The 21,974-nt window shown below is 39.1% G+C and overlaps 1 protein-coding gene across 6 annotated transcripts in view; it reads right to left on the bottom strand.

Annotated features, from left to right (window-relative positions):
* Positions 1-21,974, bottom strand: part of NSD2 (nuclear receptor binding SET domain protein 2) — a 150,871-nt gene that overhangs the window by 39,143 nt on the left and 89,754 nt on the right. For 3 of the 6 annotated variants that reach the window (XM_014589500.2, XM_014589499.2, XM_006152902.3), the window contains 4 exons: positions 18,460-18,604; positions 14,425-14,543; positions 10,931-11,015; positions 9,579-9,703 (listed from right to left, as the gene is read on the bottom strand). In XM_014589500.2, coding sequence (XP_014444986.1) covers positions 9,579-9,703; positions 10,931-11,015; positions 14,425-14,543; positions 18,460-18,604 — 474 coding nt within the window. Of the gene's footprint in view, positions 1-4,407; positions 7,029-9,578; positions 9,704-10,930; positions 11,016-14,424; positions 14,544-18,459; positions 18,605-21,974 lie in introns of those variants that run through there. The other 3 variants (XM_014589501.2, XM_006152903.2, XM_027773583.1) reach the window with 3 other exon arrangements.

Genomic DNA, 21,974 nt, shown 5'->3' with positions numbered 1-21,974 from the left:
AATGCACACTGAATTATAGCAGGGTCACATTTTAAGGGTTCATCACTGGATGGATGCAAATGCAGGGTTCATAGCCCATCCTTGCCTGTCACCTCACTTCCTACTTCCTTAACATTAGCCTCCAGAAAGAGGCAATTTGAAATGCTGTGAGTTCAAACCCCAAATTTAAATGTTCATCAGATATGGGGTCACAGATGGGGGGGCTCAGAACCTCTGAAGTGAGACTGAAGGGTGGGACTAGGGGAGCCCAGGACATCAGGAAGCAGCAGTCACACTGCCTGGCCAGGCTTCCACTCAGAGTAGCCCAAATGGCCAATGAGGCCAACCCATCTCACTGATGGAGGAACCGAGGTCCAAAGAAATGGGCCTCCAACATGGGCTCAAAGAAAGAGAGTTCAGTGCTCTATTTACCAACCCATGCTCTTCCCTTAAGGTGGCTAGGACAAATTTAAAAGCTTAAAAAAAAAAAAAAAAAAGGAGAAAAAAATGCATGGAGAGAAAGACAGAAAACACAAACCAGTCCTGGATCAGAGGAAGGAACAGCACCTTTTATTTAAGATTTACAGAAAAGTTAGCACGTTTCCACTTGGAGATATTTCCTAAATTAACAAAGTCTGTTTTAAGGAAATAAACACTGAATACATATTTTGAATGGAAATATATAATGTTAATGACACACATGAGGCTCGTTTCCTGATTGGGGTCTGAGATCCACATACAGAAAATAGACCTTACAATATCACAGTCCATGACACAGATTGCAGAAGATTCCGACTTTTATCCCACCCTTCCCAGCGACTGGACATACAACTAGCCACAGCAGGGAAGGATCCGATGGCTCTCCGCTTGGCAAACCACCCGCAAGAAGAGCAAAGTGCGCGGGCGTCACACAGCGCGCCTTACTCCAGCCGCAGGCTCCACCTCCACGTGCACCAGGCGACGTGACTTACTTGGAGATGCCATTTGTGGAAGTGACATATTCACCTGTATGGTCCCAACACAGTCCCAAATCTCAGTCTACGACATCTATGATCTATTCCATATCCAATAGGATGCATTTGGAAAAAGAAAAGTGTAGTGACTGAACGGAAACAGGCTCTCAAGAACTTTCCCATCGCTTCCCACATCCACCATGGCCACATTTGCGGTACTGATTCCCAAGCCGCATAGTTCCTGACTTTTCAAAGTTTTCTTGAGTCTGAAATACTTTCTCCAACTCTTACTTAGTATGTAGTAGTACCAAGTTGCCTATGTGTCTTAGAAATAGATTCCTTTGGGACAGGGAATGTAGTCGCCTTAATATTTTATGGGGACTTTTCAAGATGATATTACCAAACATAATGTAACCTAGTGAACATATTCTAACCCAACTGCTAAAAACAACATGGCCATTCAGGGTGATAGATGTGACTGTGGTCAGGTCCTACCTGCTGGGACTGCAGAGGAGTCCCCTACTCTTCAGAGTGGTTTATACACATTTAGTTTTTAATTTTTTGACAAAACAAATCCCTTCACAAGTTGAATACTACATCATTTTTGAAATACAATTACAGACCTTGAACAATAAATATTTCTATAAGCCAACATTATTTTCATGTTTTAGTTATGCTTTTGTAAAGAAAGAAATTGATAACTAGAAATATTTTCACACAGTGTTTTGGATTTACAAATGGTAAGTATCCTGTGCTCACCAGATCTAACGAGTTTAAAGTAAAAAAAAAAAAAAACACTAATCTCAAACAGATCTTTCAAGTGAACATCACAGTGCGATATTAAGACTGAAATTGAAAAAGTTTTAAAATAAATCATTCATCATCTAAAATACTATAATTCATAATAATTTTTATTAAAATGACCCTTCTAGTTTATACAGACTAGAATCTTTCCTAGCTGTCCCTAAAGTCTAGGGTTAGGGCCAAGCATGAGCCGTTGAGAACACAAAGAACTTCCAGTTCACAGAACATCATCGTGCACATTCATTTTCTAACCTACGCAGGCTCCATGCAGTCAAACAGGCCCAAGAAGGCAGCAGCAGGAACCAAGTAGTAGTTGTGGCCAGAGTTAGGCCATGCAGCTGCTGCTCCCAATTCAAAAGCCTGCCCTTGTCGAAAGTAAAATGAGTCACTACAATATTCTATCAACACAACTTTGTTCCAACTGTGCCCTCAGCATGGAGAGTAGGCTGGGGAGGGTCCTGATCAGGTCAGCTACAGGCAACAGGCTGTATGTTGTCTATGAAGGACTTGAAAACAATGGCAAAAACATCCAGTCTTCCTGCTTCCATCAGCACAGGTAGCTGAGCAAACCCTCTCCAGCCTGGCTATAACCCCTACCTCCATCTCAGTGATTTGAAAGTACAATATGTCTGGATGGTTAGCATGCTTCAAAATGTTGCCAAAGAGTTATATGCAAAAATCTCAATAATAGGCTAGGAAAAATTATGAATGTGGCTCTAACATGTAACCATGTAGTCACAAAGGTATCTAAGATGAGGCCTGTCAGGTTATTGGAAAGACATCCTTACTGGTTAAAATACCCCAAAGGAAGCATGCCCCTTATCCTTCTAGTACAAGGAATAAGATGAATATGAGACACACAATCTCCTACCTATTAAGGACAGTCAATTTTCTACCATTAGCAGGTGAATTAGCAGTAATTTCTAATATTCTAGGTAAAACAATAAAAATAGTACCTAAAGGGAATGAATCAATTCCACTGATCAAAACTCCTAAAATATATACTGGAGTTGGAGTATTAAAAACAAACAAAAAGTTTAGAAGTCAGTAAGATGCCAATAACAGCTTTGAGAACATTAAAAAAAAAAAAAAAAAAAAAACCCTTTCTAAGGAGATGGTGGTGTTTCAACTCTTCTAGCAAAAGGCTGTAACTTAAGATTTAGAATCTAAAAGAGATAAACAGCAGTTAATTTTTATGTTTATAGATTTTTCTCAATCTGAGGTGATTAAATTATTGGTATTTTAAAGCATAAAATGTACAGTTTCCCAGTAAATTAAAAGGCTCTCATCTGGTTCATGTACAAAAACCCTACCTGGCCAGAAGAACCTTTAAGATGAATTAACATAATGGATTATGTTTGAGAAGTGTGTTATGTTAGAAATAAAAAAAGAAATGAAGAAAAATTGGCAAAATCATAATGACCTTAGTTTTTAATCTAACACTATTAGACAGAAGTCCTCCCTGGTGAAGGGAAACCTCTGCTTTAAACTAGCCTTCTGGCCATATTTCAGGCCCACACAGAGCAACTGGCACAGGCACCAAACATTCACCAAGAGCTCCTTTTTCTATTTATATTTGATTGGACCAGATGAATCAACAGTTTATCCTAGTATTCCCAGTATGGAAAGGATGAACAAGGACACAGCTCATGGTCTTGTCACAGCAAACACATCATCCACACACATCAGGTTTTGGGCGAGTATTTTCTCGAGAATATTTTTAAATCATTTTACTTTTATATACATACACAGGTAAGTTTCATTGATTTTGAAACTAGATGCTAATTTATAATCTTAATTTTCTTGTTAGAACATCTCTGTGAACAGACTCTTAACAGCATCTCCTACCATCAGGCCAACATTTGCTCTGCTTGGCTCTAAGGTCTGACTCTCACATGCCATACACGTTCGGGTACAAATCTGAGACAAGCAGGTCAGGGATAATAGATCATGGGAGTAATAAATGTGTTACTGAGTTTTATCAAAATATTTCACCCCTCTTTTCCTCTGATGAACTCAACTGTTAACTTCCCTAACTAAATAACCTCTTGAGATGGCCATCTCCCTGTCTCGCTCCCAGATCTCTGAGCACACCACTTCAAATCTTCCTATGCTTCTGAATGAACTACCTCAAAAAAAACTACAGAATCAGATACAACTAAAGCTGAGGGGACCTCACAGAGATCATCTGAGAAGCCCTCCATCGCACACGAGATGCAGGCTAACCCTCCTTGGAGGCACCAGGACAGACAGGTCTTCTGGCTCCTGCCATAAAACTCCTTCATGCATCACACACAGTCACCCCTCTCCCTTATGTCATATGAAGCTTTGCTTACTTGTCCTGAAACATCGCTTAGGTTTATTGTTAGTTTTCAGGAATATTTTCTTAAAAACACTGGAGTTATTTTGAGTTAAGAAATCCAAATATGATATAGCATAACAAAGAGAATAGTGGGGTGTGGGACCACCAGATGGCGTAATGGTGATGTTGCTGGACTCCCACGTAGTTGACCGTGGTTTGAATCCCAGACCTGGCAGCTTAAAACTCACTCTAGGCATATGTGCATGCATCGCCAAAATCCCAAGAGTAGAATGGAGGAGAAGGGATTGTGGCGTAGTCATTCCCTCTGGGGGGTGGGGGATTTCTTGCTTTCTGTCTTGCTCATTTTCTCTGTCTCTCCGGCAAATGCACACACCCTATAGCTAAACAACAACAACAAAAAATCTCTAAAAAAGAAGAGAATAGTGGGGTGTAACTACACCTAAAGGCATCATAACCAAAGAAAGATACTTAACTTTTGCATGAACTCTGAAGAAACGCTCAGAAGGAAGACAGAAATCCATCTATATCAAGTGGGGGCAGTTTTAGAACCAGCTATTTAAAAGCTTGACAGATCAGTGGCTCTCAGATCTTAGAAAAATAAGGCAGAAAAAAAAAAAAAAAAAAAAAAAAGAAAAGAAAAACAATCACATACTCTAATGCTAGAATGTGGACTCATTTGGGGTGCTACCTTAGCTTGATAGTGCAGGGGGAGAGGGAGCTTTCACTTTTTAAACAGCTACAATTTAAACTTTTATTTATTGGCTCTTATGAATGCCTCGAATTTTATATTAAAGAGCTGCCTCCTTTTCCAGGCACAAATATGGCATATGAAAGATATTTTGAAGTCAAATGGGACCATTAAAATGATTCCATGTATAAGTATAACTCATTTCAGTAAAGGCCAGTTCAACTGTCTTAAGTCTAGAGTGTGTCATTATTATTCTGACACTTTTAGAAAATAAGAAATTCCATGTCAAATGTGTAATATAAGGATTTCTGTACTCTTGACAGGTAAACTACTGCTCTTTCCTAACCTCTTTCAAACAAGAATCTCTTCCTACTCGCCCTCTTTGGGAAGCCAAGAATTGACCCTCTCAGGAACTCTGCTTCGCTGCAGCCAGACCCCTATGGGCCTTTCAGTTAGACAATCTGCCATATGTGGGACTGTCCTTCTCACTGCAAAATGCTGCCTACCTGGTCACTTTTTCTCAGGGTCCCCAAAATACTGCATGATTCTCATCCTTGTTGCCCCTTTGCCCCCATATACTCAGCAGATACTAATTTATGCTATTCTATGGGCACCATTCAGTCCTTTTCAAAGTTCTGAACTTCTCCATTACAAAGAGGAAAGCACTATTCTTTGGTTGATTTCTAATGCATCTGTTATATATTGCTAGTTAGCTGACTATGCACTCAAAATTCATCATGCTGTAATTTCAAATGAAATAAATCCCTTAATTCTTGCCAAAGTCCTTCAGGCTAGTGTCTTTACTTTGGGTGATCACTTATTGAACCAGAGTGATTTTCATACCTTTTTTTTTTTCACATTTTTAAATTTAGCAATTGTTTCTTCAAATTTTAATATTTACTCTTGAGCTTTTCCACGGCTTTAGGAATAGTAAAACTCAGATTGTTCCTTGGCCATCTTTGAGGCCACATACTCTACTACATTTAAGCAGAGCCAACAGAGTAACCCAAGCAGTTTTTAGCCACATGGTCCAGTACCCTAAAGTGTCACACAAACAAATCCAGTGATCTGCTACTTCCGGGTTTATTTTATCCCCACATGCATAACGCTGTCAAGAGGATCACTTTTCATGCCAAAGCAAAATTTATACTTTTGGATAAAAATGGAATGATGGCAATTTTATTATTTTTATTGTTATAACCATTACTGTCACAACAGTGAACCACTGAGTCCTTGCAAGGCGCCAGGTACCCTAAGTGTTTTACATGCGTTACATTACTTAATGATTTAAAACAAAAGTATTATTCAGAAACTTTCATTAAAGGTAAAACACATCTGAAGAATCTGCTGGGATGAACTGACTGCTATTCACATAGTATTGTGAATAGTACATGTTCTGCTTCTATGAGCTGAGGGCAAGTGAAGCTTTTTCCTCACCATGCAAACATGCGGACACCCTGGGGCAGGACACCAGGCTGGTCACCCAAGATTAAGACATTTAAACATGATGGCTGATGTTCTACAAAAGCAACTGATGAAGTGTTTGGTGTAAATAACCTGATTATGATATCCCCTATATATCAGTCATTTAATCGAAAAGAGTTAAATGGCTCACAATGATACTGTAAATGGTATTTTTCCTAAAAATTTACTATATCTAGTGTCATAGTAAAACTGTTTAGTAAAAAAGGACAGAATCAAAATTCTTCCTGCCTTTTATGTTGGAAATCAGTTAAATATCTACAGTATTGAACACAATTCACTGGCAATGAGAATAGTTGATGAGGAATCCTTTAATGTGTGCTGTCTGTTCTTTGTTTTGAAGGTACAGATGTTGACATTTTTCAGTAAAAACTCATTGAGTTACGAGCTAGAGGAGAATGACCTCTGACAGGATGACCCCTTCCGTGCGGTGTTGCTGTCGCAGCTCTAGGACAGCCCTGATTGAAGGGCCTCCTTTTCAGCTTGAAAGCTACATTGATCATTGGAATATGAAAGTGTTTCTATTATGAGATGAATGTGATTGATTAAATGGCCTTGATTAGGTATCTTACCTTGGTCTTAAAATTTGTTATCTGTTTCTTCATTGTATGTGTTTATTAATACCAGTAAAAACAGATTATCACACATCTTCCATAAAATGATTGTGATAGAAATGTCACTTAGTGGGTACGATGATACACCACCTGCAGCAGACATCTTGGAATATTACATCATTTTAAGTGCAGTACAGGGCAGCTGAGTTCAAATCCAACTTGACTGATGTGGGCTCCCATAAAAGCTGTTACCAGTGAAGGCGAAAAAAATAAGAATTTGCTCTACTAAGGGAATAAGAAATGAAGTTACAAAACACTTAAATCACATTAATTCCTTCACAGGCCTTTGTCATGCAAGTGTGTAATTTTCATCTATTCTCTTCGCTGGGATGATGTAAGACCATGTAATAACTATTCTGATATAAATTTATTATATAGCCACAATAGGACCTAAAATGTCTTGGAATACCAATCCTATGAAAATCCTTTATTCCAATCAAGTGTGATGAAAGGAAGGAAATAAAAACATGCAAAAAGTATATGACTCAAATAAAGGGCCAGTCTGAACCCCTAGACAGAAATTCCCATGGTCACCTAACTCATATCAGACCTGGACCCAGTGTTTTACAAGGTTTTAGGTTTTTTTTTTTTTTTTTTTTTTTTAAGTAACACGACACATTGCTTCATATGCTGAGGCATTCAGCATTGTATAGGCATTGTAAATATTTACTATAGTTCTGTAGTATTAATATGTAATGAACAAGTCTACTTTTTCACCTAAAGTTGTTTTAATTAACAGTAGAATTCTGTAAAAGCAAACTTTAATAGAAGAAGGTTTATATAAGTCACACGAAAGTGGTCTAATGGAAAAGGCCTAATAATTTAAGGAACATAATATATACTATAGGACCTATGTATCACCTTCAAAATGTAGGAGAATACATGATTTTAATAAATGTAATATATAACATAAATATACCTAATAATTAATTAGGAGTCATGATTTTATAATGCTTCATCTAAGTCTTTCCAAGTTCAGCCCAAATGTCCAAGCCAGGAAGATTAAATTCACCATGCTATCAGGCAAGTCTAACCAGTTTGTATTTTTATGTGCTACTCTAAACCATAGCCTTCAATACACATATGCCTTATGGTCAGAAACAGGCAAGATTTCAACAACCCTAATGTTTTTCTTTCTATTTTATCTGACAACCAAATAAATAAAAACTAAACCAGGTAAGTGGACCAAAATATGATGCAAGAAAAACTCATTAAAAATGTTTTTAAACAAAAAATGCCAACCTAAATGAAAGGGTCTACAGAACTAAAACAACAATATTATTCTTCTTTGGAATTACAGACCACCTCTTTCATATAATTTTCTGAGATACTAACCTGAACTTTGACAAAAAAGAAAAAAGGAAAAATAATTTGTATCAAATTTGCCTTTTCATGGTTCAGAAAGCTCCTAGAAGTTCAGTGATGAATTCTTACTATATTTTCTTGAGTGTGTCCAAACGTAAAAAATGCTTAGTTATCTGCACGTACCAAACTAGAAGTAAGCCCTAGGCCCACAAACATGAGCAGCTCCTAACCACTACTGAGTTGGTATGAGTCATTTACACCATCATTGAGCAAGCACTCAGCACAGCAAGCTGCAGGGCTCTCTGGGCCCCGCCTTGGATTGCTCAGGTCCCTGACCTTCATGTCCTAGAAGGTCTCCCCCTCCTACAATGGGAGGAAACAACTGAACACACCCATCCCTGTTAGAGATCATGGCAGAGTCCAGAGCAGAGGTGCTGCCTCCAGACCCAACAGGAGTAAGGGGCTAGTCCAGTATCTATCTATCCTGTTTAAAAAAAGCCCAAGGTTACTGTCTTCTCATAAATATTATAAAACAGGACTCATGTCTACAAAGAGAAAAACGGAATCAACAAGAACAGAATAACAAGAAATCAAGACTTTAAAGTAAACTCCATGACAGGAGTTACTAAATTGGAAAACGAAGACTACCTTTGGATAAAAAGTGGCAGACCTGCATTTGACAGACTTTTTTTGTTTTGTTGTAATGGCGAGGACTTTAGGTTTGATAACCAAGTCTAAAGTGTCAAGTCTAATGATGGCAAAATAACAGCCTCAAACAGCTATTGTTTAGCCATCATCTATTTTGCAAGTCTAGAAAACAGGAGTCATATCGTATGATAGTTCTGACTCACCTCAACATTCAAGTATCTACAAATATGCCAGAATCTAAAGGACCAAAGACATGGACCCAAAGCCATAGACACATGAGGACAAAGAAACCTTTGGCTTCCTCCCTGAGTCTAGGTCTGGAAGCCACAGGAGCCACAATGTGGCATAAGCCACCCTTCATTGCACCCAGTATGAGCGCATCATGACCGGACCAGCTTGACTGACACCATGCATCATGTCAGAACAATGCAGGCTTACTTTCATGTGAAAGATCACAGTGTGAGGGCTATATAGAGAACATAATATTTTAAAGACAGATTTCAAGAACAATTAAGTTGCATCAAGACTGAAGTATACATGTACGTTTACACATACACTGCATGTGTGTGTATTTCTATTTGAAGTGCACAAATAGACTAAATTAATGCACTGTTATTTCCATTTCATGAATTTCAGATAGTTAAGAGAAGCTAAAACTCACCTACATTTACAGAGCACCAATGTTATGATTATTGAAGTCTAATCTTTACTCACACTGCAACTTGGGAAATTAAAGAGCCTTCCTATAAACGTTATGGTAATCATTATTAGTATTATTTTACCTCATTCTCAGTTAAGGATGCAGAAGGAGATGAATTTTTGCTAAACCCAAGAGCTGAAGACGCTGCTGCGGAAGCCCGATTTCGCTTCTTCAGTGGTTTGCATGCATCAGACAGATTTTTCGTCGCTGTAAAATAATTTTGGTTTATAAAGCAAAGTTTGAAATCTTAAGTACTCAATTGCTTTATTGCTTTATAATTACTCTCAAATAAGTGAAGTTCTAAAGATGAACTTTCTCAGTCCCTTTGTTATAGTAAGGGCTTATCTTTTTATCATGGAAAAATCTACATGTAAACAAAAGCAGATAAACTGTACAATGAAGCCCATGTCCCAGTGGCCTGGCCCCTACAACCATCAATCAGGGACTAACACAGCTCCATCCACAATTGATTCCATGTCTGCCTACTAGATTATTCTGAAGTAAACCCTAGGCATACTGTTTTACTCATAAAGAGTTCAGTGTACACATACACACACACACACACAAGTTCAGTACACATCTCTAAAACATAAAGTTTTTACTATAAACACATACACTTTAAATGTATAGAAAGTAACCATTCCTTTATATCATCAAATATACAGTCAGCATTCAAACTTCTGGTTGCTCACATATGTCTTTTTTTTTTTTTAGTTGTTGGTATGATTAGTTTTTTAAAACCAGTACAGCACACCTCATGCAAAACACGAATAGAACCATTCCCCATCTTTATTGTCTATCCCCCACAAATTTTGTTTTCTTTTTAATGAACAGTTAGAGATGATAGGCCTTCTTTAATAAATTATCAATTAGATATCTCAAAAAGATAATGAAAAGGTAAAAGGAAGACTCATTATCCCTATTACTTTGATAGTTCCTTTACGTAAATGTTCTAAGCTAGTTTCTTTAACGTGAAATAGAAATAAGTAGCTATTACTTTTATTTTCAGCTAGCATACAAAGAGGTTCAGGATACTGAAAAGTGGTAGAATTTATATCAACAACTGGCAACCATTAAGTAAGAAACCTGAAAATTTCTGGTTTAAATTACTTCTCTAATAAAATTTTAAACCAAAACCAGTAAGACCAAGTAAAAATTAGAAGAAAAGTTAACTTCAATGAAATTAAGCTGCATCTTTAAAACAACTTATACATTAAGATGTTTTTTGCTTTTTTTTTTTTTTTTTTTTCCTATTACATGAGAGGTTCCTTTCTTTACCAGCTCTGTTCTCCTTCAACTCCAACTTTCCCCTTCGAACTTTCAGTCTCATCCCCCCAAGGAGGCTCCCTGTGGGCAGGAGTAGGCTGCCCTGTTCACCCCACCCAGCCTGTGCACCCAGAAGAAGCCAAGAGGAAGAAGTGCTGACCACATTACCTGCCTGGCTCTTGAGTGAGGAAGCTGCCTCTATGGTCTTGTAAGAGCTTGTTCTGGACGTTTTGTCAGTGATCGTGTCTCTCTGCTATTAAAGAAAAAAAAAAAGAAGAAGAAGAAAGAGAGGAAGAAAGGAAAGATGGAAAATAAGAAGGAAGAAAAAGGAAAACAAAGTAAAAGAAAAGAAAGGAAAAATAATCTCCTATTGTGAATGAACACAGGTTGCTGAAGTTACACAAAAGAAACTTCATTCTTTGGAAATGGGCTCCACGCATAAGTCATCCATGATTGCCCAGTTCCAGACTTCCCCACCCCCACAAGCTGGACTGTTTCTATGTACCTCCAGCTCTAACATCTGTTAAGAGAGCAGGGTGGGTGTGGCTGTGCCAAGACCTGCTGTATTCACGTTAAGATAATTCGCATGACTGTATTCAATATGCTACCTGAACTTTTTGATCAATCTAAAGCAGAGTATAAATTAGAGGAAACCTTTCCTACTTGAGTGGTGACGCAATAAAGTTAAAGTCAGCCCTGCTAAACCAGTGCAAACCTTATCAGTCAAACTCACTATGCTGCAGATTTCCATTTTGAGAAAAACTCAAATATACTTCACAAAGATCGATAAAATATATTTCACAACTGAGAAAAATAGTGAAATGTAATAATAAAAAGAGGGAGAGGATCATGCACGTTGTTTCAAGTGTTGAGATTTTGAATAATGTAGATGATAATGCCCTATCTCAACAGCACAGGGACAGTTATGTCTAGTGGTTAGCCTGCCACTCCAGGAAGCATGATCCTTGCACTCATAATCCCACTTTGCTGCCCTGCTTGGGACCAGGGCAGACTGAAAAAGGATGTTAGCAAGAGTGGTCACAGGCACCATGGACAAGGTAATAGGTGCATGAAGCTAGTAACAGTGCCTGACACTTCAAAAGCGCTTTATGTATATTAGGAATTATATGCAATATACCTTAGGGTTTTATAAAACCCAGTCCAGTGAAGATACTACTTTTTATCCCATGAGCTATTTTCGGAGCTATCAATAATAGTTAATGAGACCTACCTAGCTGCTTAATGTGAATTTTGATGTTTCAAATGCCCAGGGTTACACAGTTTTTAGGTATATCATTATACACGTATTTCAAAGCAACCAATTTCAGTACAACTGCCAGTAAAGTACTACTTTCATAGTGGGCAACAGAGGAACTATTAAGTATATTCTTCCTGGTAACTAAACTTTAACAATTCAAGGTGAATTCTACCTAGCTTATTACTGGACACTCGATTACTAAACAACTGACAGCAAGGACCCTAGAAGAATACTGTGTTAGCTAGGAAAATGAGGGCTAAAGGCCTACCTACGCCCCTGAACTGTCAATATGACTTTAAGATAATAAACGAATGATGTGGTATCCACATATTTACACTTTAGCAATATATGAGAATTATCTTCCATTCTTCAAGATAAAACAAAAAGTACAACTTAATATAGATCAGTAAAAGACAACATCAACCTTTATTCAAAATCATTGAAAGAGCCAGTCCCATGGTCTAATGGTTAAGGGAACTAGATCCTGCATTAAAGTCCCAGTCCTGATGGTTTGAAAAACATGCTGGAAGGACCAGCAGTTGGCATAATGGTTACATTGATAGACTCCCACATGGCTGACCAGTTTGAGTCCTAGACCCCAAGCTTAAAACTCATACCAGATGCATGCCCCAAATCCCAAGAGAATAGAGGAGAAGGGACTGCAGCATGGCCTGCCTCCCTGGCAAGCGATTTCTCGCTTTCTGTTTCTCTATCTGGTGAGTGCTAAAACCCTATAGCAAAAATCTCTCTTAAAAAAAAAAAAAAAGAAGAAGAAAGAAAACATGCTGGGGACATGTGTGTGCATGCCCCAAATCCCAACAAGACAAAGAAATAGAGAAGAGATTGTGGTGAGACTATGCTCTTTTTGGGGATGCTTTCTCCCTCTCCCTCTTTCCCCTCTCTAGGGAGTGCACATACCTTCTGGCAAATTTTTTTTAAAAAATCATAAATATATGGTTACTCTGTCAGACTACTATTGAATAAATATAAATTCAAGTGTAAGGTAAAACTCAATTGAAACTCTCCTCTCATAAGAAAATTAACTGGACATCTGAGATGGGTGAAATAAATGACACCACACTATACTCTAGAAAAGGGCTCACATTTTCAGCATGTATGATCACCACATGCTAAACAGAACAACCCACTGTTTCTTTGGATTTAAAAACCTGGTCAAGGACCAGCAAATGGCATAGCTAAGTCACTGGACTCCAACATGACTGACTGCGGTTCAAGTTCTAGAACCAGTGGTTTGAAAATCACATCAGGCACCTGTGCACGGATGCCCCAAATCCTAGAATAATGGAGAGAAGAGATTGTGGCATGGCCATACACCCTAGGGAGTGATTCTCACTTTCTCTCAGTTTCTGTCTCTGTCTGTCTCTCTTTGTTTCTCTCTCTCTCTCTCTCTCTCTCTCTCTGACGAGTGCACATGCCCTAAGGCAAAAACCTCTAAAAAAAATAAATAAATAAAAACCTTGGTCAGGGGAGCCAACAGATGGGGTAGTGGTTAAGGCACTAGTTTTCCACAAAGCCAGCTAACTGCAGTTCAAGTCCCAGACCTGGCAACTTAAAACTCATGCCAGGCTTATGTGCTTGCATGCCCAAAATCCTGGGAGGAGAACAAAGAAGAAAGAATACTTCTCCTCTGGGGGGTGATTTCTCAGTTTCCCTCTCACTGTCTGTCTCTTTTCTCTCTGGCGAGCACACACATTCTATGGGAAAAAACAAAACAAAACAGAAACAACAAAACCTTGGTCAGTTTCACTTCCTCCAGGTACCAGGTAAACTCTATTCTTGATCCATGTAGGGAATGTGCTAGAAGTACAATGTCCTAGGGCTGCCTTTATATAGAGCTAGGTCTTTCTATCTGTGCTGTCCTTTTCTCTACTGTATCAAGCATTCCTATACAGCCTGCTTAATATTCTCATTAAGTAAATAACAACATGAATTACTAATGAGCTGAATGAATTCACAAAATTTATTTTAGTGCCTTTGATAGATTCTTTAATTTTTTATTGAAATATAAAGCATATCTTTAATGGGTTTTCTTGTTTCCACATCAATTCATTACTTATACATTGAATAATAAGCCCTACAAACGAGATTCATTTTTATCAAGTCTGAAAATAAAGTATTAATCAAGGTGTAGATGTTCATTTTCTTAGAGAGCAAATTTCAGCAGTTTCTATGTTAACAATTGATGGATAAGAATTTGCTTTCTTAGAGGCCTTTCTCAATGGGTTTCCATACGAAAGCAAGCCCTATTGCTAAGTATCACCTTACAGAAAGTGGAGAAGATCACCACCTACATCCTGTCTGTGTGCCCACTTAGGGACACTCTAGCACCCAAAGTGACACAGCACATGTTCTTACAGGCCAGGCAAACCCAGAACACAATTACCTTCCGAAGACTATGCTTGTCGGTCCTGAGTCTTTTCCTGGGTGCATCCTCAGCTTCAGCATCTTCTGTAGGATCCTGTGTCCTCTTTGTGTGGTTTCTTTTTTTCCCATTTAAGTTACCTTGGAATGGGGATGGGGGAAACTTACATGAAAAACACTCCACAAGTTGTCCTCCAGAGCACTGCAAATCTACCAAGGTATTCAATGTATAAATCTAGCTCATGAAGGGTTTCCTGAAATTCTGTAGATTTCCAGAGCCTATGTGTTATAGAGCAAATCTCTTTAAAGAAAATATTAGAGACTGGGAATACTTTATCTAGAGATTATTACATTGGTATTTTATATAATTATATATTAACATATGATAGCATTAAGTTTAAAAATGACTCAATCATTTAAAATTTTTACTTACTTTTAAAGACTAGGGAAATTTGGGACCAGCAGAAAGAATGGATATGTCACTGGACTCCCATGTAGTCGAATGCAGTTCAAGTCCTGGACCTGGTGGCTTAAACTCACGCTGGGCGCGTGTGCGTGTGTGCCCAAGATCCCGAGAAGAGTATGGAGGTGAAAGGATTGTGATGTAGTCATCCCCGCTGAGGGAGTGATTTCTCGCTTTCTGTCTGTCTCTGTCTTTCTGGCGAGTACATATACCCTACAGCAAAAACCTCTTCCTCCCCCCCCAGAAAAAGACCAGGAGAATTTAAACTTTAAAAACCTATACAAGAATTGCTACTTTTTATAAATTTCCTTTAAAAACTATTTTAAATACCAACACATTTGTATCTGCAAAAGGACTTTTTACATGTTTGCTTAACTATGTCATGTATTAATTAAGGATTCCCAGGAATATTAACCCAAGACTTAAGGTATCCAAATAGTACTGACAGAAAGAAAGGACATATGGCAAGACTGTGACCAGCAGATGGCATAATGGTTACATTGCTGGACTCCCACGTTGTTGACCTCAGTTCATGTCCCAGACTCGGTGGCTTAAAACTCACACCAGGTACATATATGCATATGCATGTGTGTCCAAAATCCCAGGAGGAGAGTAGAGGAGAAGGAATTACAGGGTGGGCAAATCCCCTGGGGTGGGGGAGTATGGCTTTCTGTCTGTCTCTGTCTCTCTGGAGAACACATGCATCCTATAGCAAAAATCTAAAAAAAAAAAAAAAAAAAAAAAAAAAAGGTGTGAATTCTAGAGAGATGATTAATTTGAATATGCCAAGGTTTATTTTAAGTACAAATTCAGTATTTTCATTTGTATGACGTCTTTACAGAGATTCGGGCTTTTTGTGTTTTAATTAACGGACTGTTCATCAAACATCTTGTAAAAAAAATATATATATAGTCATCCTCAAACCTCACAACCCATTAAGACAGAACAAACCAGCACGGAAGTGCTCAGCTCTATGTATCCACCAGGCTTCAGGGGAAGGCCCAACATCCATGCCCTGGGTGCCTAGATATACACTGGGCTTCACTCAGATCTAGTCCTAAGGTTACTGAGAGAGAAGAGCCAGAGCACAGGGCCATCACCAACTATGAGTTCCTGACTGATGGGAACAGGAAGCCCAGCAAGTGGCCCTCACTAGGCTTTACTCACAGCCATACTACTGTGGGCTGGCCACAAAGGCAGTGTCATGAAGAGGCAAGCCCACAGTGTGGTGAGCAAGGCAGTGAAAACTGGTCAGTTACTGCCCAAGCATCGGCATCACATGGTATGGCTGACCTGACCCACCAGCATGCACTCAGTCAGTTGTGTGATGCCAGTGTCGTTCATTAAACTGCAGACATTTACCAGCAACATCAATCTTGCACCTTATGTCCTCAAGGGTTAAAGGAGTTCACAGTCCTTCCCTATAAAAACCTCTCATTGACCCAGACTGAAGTGGAAGTTATTTCTTACAGAAATAAGGAATACAGACATTGTTTGAGTTTCTAGCACTGAGATGATGATGTAGTTGACACACACACATAGCACAGCATTCTTGTTATTAGTACCAGGGTCACTTGAGAGTCAGGTTAAAGGGAATCAGGAATCAGCACACACTCAACATACACTGTAGGCAGAAATCCACCCATCACTCCTCCTATCGAACAAATACTCAGAGACAGCCCCAAATAGCAAAATGCTACACTCACAATCAAGTTCACACTCTTCAAGGGTAAGCTGAATCTAGCTTCACAAAAACCTGGCTCATTTGGGAACCAGCAGTAGAGAGGAGTGGCTCGAAGCCTCAGTTTAATTTTTACAAGATGAAAAAATTCCAGGGAACCAGCAGTTAGCGTAATGGCTATGTCGCTGGACTCCCACGTAGTCACCCGCGGGTCGTGTCCCGGACCCGGTGGCTTAAAACTCACGCCGGGCGCGTGTGCGTGCGTGCCCAAGATCCCGAGAGGAGAATGGAGGAGAAGGGATTGCGGCGTGACCATCCCCACTGGGGGGTGATTTCTCGCTTTCTGTCTCTATGTCTGGCGAGCGCACGCACCCTACAGTGAAAATTTCTCAAAAAAAAAAAAAAAAAAACCTGGCTCATTTCTAAATAAGAGAAAAAAAATTCCTCCAATTCTCCAAATTTAGTGTACTGATTTAAGAGTGTGATGAACTTTTGCCTTTTCAAGAAAATTCACAAATCCCAAATATTCTTGCTACTTGCAGCAAATACCAAGCAAATTGACAAAATTCAGGATTAATACAATTAGATACCTTGTTGAAATCTAGTAAGCCCTAAATCAAGATGAAAAATATGAGGTTGGCTCCATGGTCCAGCAGTTAAGAGAGCTGGATTCCACATGGTTGATAACTGGGTTCAAATCCTGATTCCGGTGCTTGAAAAACATGCCGAGCACATGCACGTGCATGTCCCAAATCCTGGCAGATGAAAAAATGAAGGAGAACAGATTGTGGCATGACCATGCCATTGGTAGGGGGTAGAGTGTGCTTTCTCCCTCTTCTCTCTCTGGCACAGTTTAAGTGCCCTCTGACAAAAAAGAAAAAAAAAAAAAAAAAAGATGAAATTATCTGAGAGGGAAACAGAAAGGTGGTAACAGTGCATGTGTGATCACAGCCCATTCTCTTCCCTTCCACAACACACACATGCGTGCACTGTCCTGGGAGCACAAGTCTGCCTGCAGTTATTTCTGGGCCCTCAGCCTTCCTTAAAGTGAGTCTTGAAACACTATGTGTGTCCTCTCCAAAATTCCTCAGTGATGAACCTTGAAAGATACAGATTTGGGTTTTGTTTTGTTTTGTTTGTTTTCATTTAAAATTTATACCCAAGTAGGTCACACTTATTTTTTACATTAAAATGTCAATTTTCTACATGTTGCATGTCCCAAGCACACAGAGATCACAAATCTGACCATTGTTATACATTTTCTCCAAATCTTACAGTGTTAAGTTTCACTTATCTTGCTATTGCCCAAACCAAAATAGCATTTTTTTTGCTTTTTAAATGGAAGGCCTAGGAAGATCAAAGGATACCCAAGTTCAAGGTCAGTCCAGCCGCCCTTTTCACTCAGTGAGTGAGCTCTCAAGCAAACAAGTCAGGAGCTGCTCCCACTCTGGATCCAGAGCCCACCTGTGGAGGCAGGCCCCTTGAAAGGTGCAGAGTGCATGCTGAAAACTGAGAAGGCAGCCTCCCTGAAAGGCCACAGGCCTGCTGCCTGACTCTACCATGTCACATAAGCCTGGGGTTCTAGAAACTGTCTGGCTCCATTCCTTCTTCAGTCCTCTCTCACACAACCCTATTGGCTGCAGTGGTCAGAGTGCCTGCTCCACTTGGGCAGAAGAGTAAAGAACCTGAAGTCCAGACAGAGGATTACATGGAACAGCTTATGACAGGTGAGGACATGCAGACAGCAGAGATTGCCTTTATTGTGACTACATGCACTCTGGGTGTTGGCCCAAATATGAGTCAGAGCTTGAAAGGGTAGACACATATCTCCATAGTTCCAAGGCTGAAGCTCAGGTTGCTACACTACATGTATCACACCTAAGCAAAAGACACTAGCACAGTTTTACATTTACCAGAGTCTTCTTCAGTCTGGGCAGAAGTCACTAGGGCAAACTTTGTGTTATAGCGTGCTTTCTGTTTTTCATTGAGCATGTTCCATTGGGATCCAAGCAACTCTTCAATCTCTTCACCTGAGGCATCTGGATGCTCAGCAACAACCTGTAAACAAGGAAATGGGTACAGTAAGAAAGCTAAATACATCAAACTCAGTTGGGTTTTGTATGGCCCAAAGTCAAATACACTACCCTTTAGAACTTAGCTTGTGGCTATTTTTATTTCTAGATAATGAACTACTTCCCTTAAAAGCTTTAAAGAAAAATTGCATGCTATGACTAACTGAAAACAGTACACATAAAAGCAATTCAACTATATTATGAAAATATAGGAAATGATAAATGGTAAGAGAAAAATACATATGTTTCAAAAATCATTACATCATTTATAAGTCACAGTTTTCTAAGTATCCTTGAAAATCAGTAGTAGGCTATGTCCCATGGAACAATGCTTCTGAGCATAGAGGCAAGGTCCTGGCTTGGTTTCCTTGCTGGCTCTGGCACCCACCCTCCAACTTTGAGAAGTGAGCCTTGGTCCAACAGTAAAGGTGGTATACCAAGGAGTATGTCATGACCTCTGTCACAGCCCAGGCCAGCACATGCAGACAATTACACTACATAGGATTTCCAAAAACAGGATTTTCCTAATCCTCCAGCCACACTGGAGCATGCTGGAAATACAGACTCTCAGGTCCCACCCCAGATCTATAGCCAGGAATATACAGCTTCATAAGGTTTCACAGTGATCCACGTCACACTGAAAACTAATCAATGGGCCCTCAGCTATGGATGCATACAACAATAACAGGGAGATGTAAAGTCCGTGATGCTTAGTTCCCAACCAAGACTCATTCACATTGCATGACTGGTAGCAGTCATTACTTTAAACATTTCCATGGGTTTCTAAAGCACACCCAAGTTTAAAAGCCATCGATAAATCAAATACATGATGAAATAGGCAATACATCAACAAACAAAAGAACACGGAGGAGGTGGACAAATTCCTGGATGCATATAATCTACCAAGATTGAAACATGAGGACATAGAAAACCTGAATAGACCCATAACAAGCCATGAGACTGAATCAGTAATAAATAACCTCCAACAGAGAAAAGCCCAGGTCCTGATAGCTTCACTTCTGAATTCTACAAAACTTTTAAGGAAGAGTCAACTCCTATTCTATTCAACTTATTTCTAAAGATCCAAAAGGAAGGAAACCTTCCAAATTCATTTTATGAAGCTTCCATTATCTTCATTCCTAAAATAAAGATATAAGAAAAACTACAGGGACCAGCAGTTAGCGTAATGGCTATGTCGCTGGACTCCCACGTAGTCGACTACGGTTCAAGTCCTGGACCTGACAGCTTAAACTTACGCCAGGTGCGTGTGCGTGTGTGCCCATGATCCCAGGAGGAGAATGGAGGAGAAGGGATTGCAGTGTGGTCACCCCCCACCCCCAGGGGGGTGATTTCTCGCTTTCTCTGTGTCTCTGTCTTTCTGGCTAGCGCATGCGCCCTACAGCGAAAACCTCTCAAAAAAAAAAAAAAAAGAAAAAAAGAAAAGAAAAACTACAGACCAATAACTCTGATGAATATAGATACAAAAATTTTCAATAAGAAACTTGCAAATTCTATCTAACAATATATAAAAAAAGATTTTTCATCACAAACAAGTAGGCTTTATTCCAGGAATGCAAGGGTGGTTCAACATATGCAAGACCATAAATATAATATACCATATTAACAGAAAGAAAGATAAAAACCATATGATCATTTCAATCGATGCAGAGAATGAATTTGATAAAATACAATATCCCTTCATGAATAAGACTCTCAGCAAGATTGGTATAGAAGGGTCATTTCTCAACACAATAAAAGCTATATATGGAAAACCTATAGCTAATATTATACTAAATGGGAAAAAGCTAAAAGCTTTTCCACTAAAAACTGGCACTAGACAAGGCTGCCTACTTTCTCCACTGCTTTTTAATATTGTGCTGGAAGTCTTAGCCAGTACAATCAGAAAAGAGAATAATATAAAAGGCATTCAAACTGGCAAAGAAGAGTTGAAAATATTTTTATTTGGAGATGACATGATGGTATACTTAGAAGACCCAAAGGTTTCCGTGAAAAAACTTCTTGAAGTAGTAAACAAATACAGTAAATTGGCAGGATACAAAATAAACATCCAAAAATTTATAACATTTCTATATACAAACAACAAGGTGAATGACGTAGATCTGAAAGAAGGAATCCCTTTTACCATAGCTGCACAATGTATAAGATACCTAGGGATAAACCTAATTAAGGAAGTCCAAGCCCTCTACAAAGAAAATTATTAAAATCTCAAAAAAGATACTGAAAAGGACACAAAAAAGTAGGACATCCCATGTTCATGGATTGGAAGAATTAATATAATCAAAATGGCAATTCAACACAAATTAATCTATATATTTAAAGCAATTCCAGTCAAAATACCAGCATGCTTCACAGATCTAGAAAGGACAATCATAGAATTTGTCTGGAACCATAAAATACCTCATATTTCCAAATCAATCCTGCACAAGAAGAGTGGAGTGGGTGGCATCTCACTCCTTGACCCCAAAATATATTATAAAGCTGTGATAATCAAAACCACATGGTATTGGCACAAAAACAGACAGGTGGACCAATGGAATAGAATAGAGACCCCAGATTATAAACCCCAAAGCTTAAACCAACCGATTTTTGACAAAGGATACCAGTCAATCCAGTGGGAAAACCCTCTAGCAAATGGTACTGGAAAAACTGGGTATCTACCTGCAGAAAGATGAAACTGGATCCACATCTTTCACCATTAATAAAAATCAACTCAAAACAGATCAAAGACCTAAACCTAAGACCTCAAACTATAAAACTATTGGTGGAAAACACTGGGGAAATTCTGGGAGACACTGGGGTAGGCAAAGACTTCTTAAATAAGACTCCCAAAGCATGGGCAATAATCCCTAAAATAGAGAGGTGTGACTATATCAGATTAAGAAGTTTCTGTATGGCAAAGGACACAGTAATTCGTGTAAATTGACAACCCTCAGAATGGGAGAATATTTTAGAAAAATATGCATCAGATAAGAGACTGATAACCAGAATGTACAGGGAACTCAAGCAGCTTACCCTAAAAAATGAAAAATAAAAATAAAAGATTAACCCAATTAAAAGATGGGAAAATGGGCTGAACAAAAATCTCTCCAAGGAAGACAAACGGACAGCCAAAAGCATGTGAGGAATTACTCAACATCCCTCATCATAAGGGAGATGCTGATTAAAACCACTATGAGGGAACCAGCAGTTAGCGTAATGGCTATGTCGCTGGACTCCCACGTAGTCGACCGCGGTTCGCGTCTCGGACCCGGTGGCTTGAATCTCACGCCGGGCGCGTGTGCGTGCGTGCCCAAGATCCCGAGAGGAGAATGGAGGAGAAGGGATTGCGGTGTGAC

Source organism: Tupaia chinensis, unplaced genomic scaffold (genome assembly GCF_000334495.1).
Source record: "Tupaia chinensis unplaced genomic scaffold, TupChi_1.0 Scaffold000360_1, whole genome shotgun sequence".
In the NCBI taxonomy this organism is placed as follows: domain Eukaryota; kingdom Metazoa; phylum Chordata; class Mammalia; order Scandentia; family Tupaiidae; genus Tupaia; species Tupaia belangeri.
Note: the sequence above shows the minus strand (reverse complement) of the source record. Positions and strands in the feature narration are given on the sequence as shown.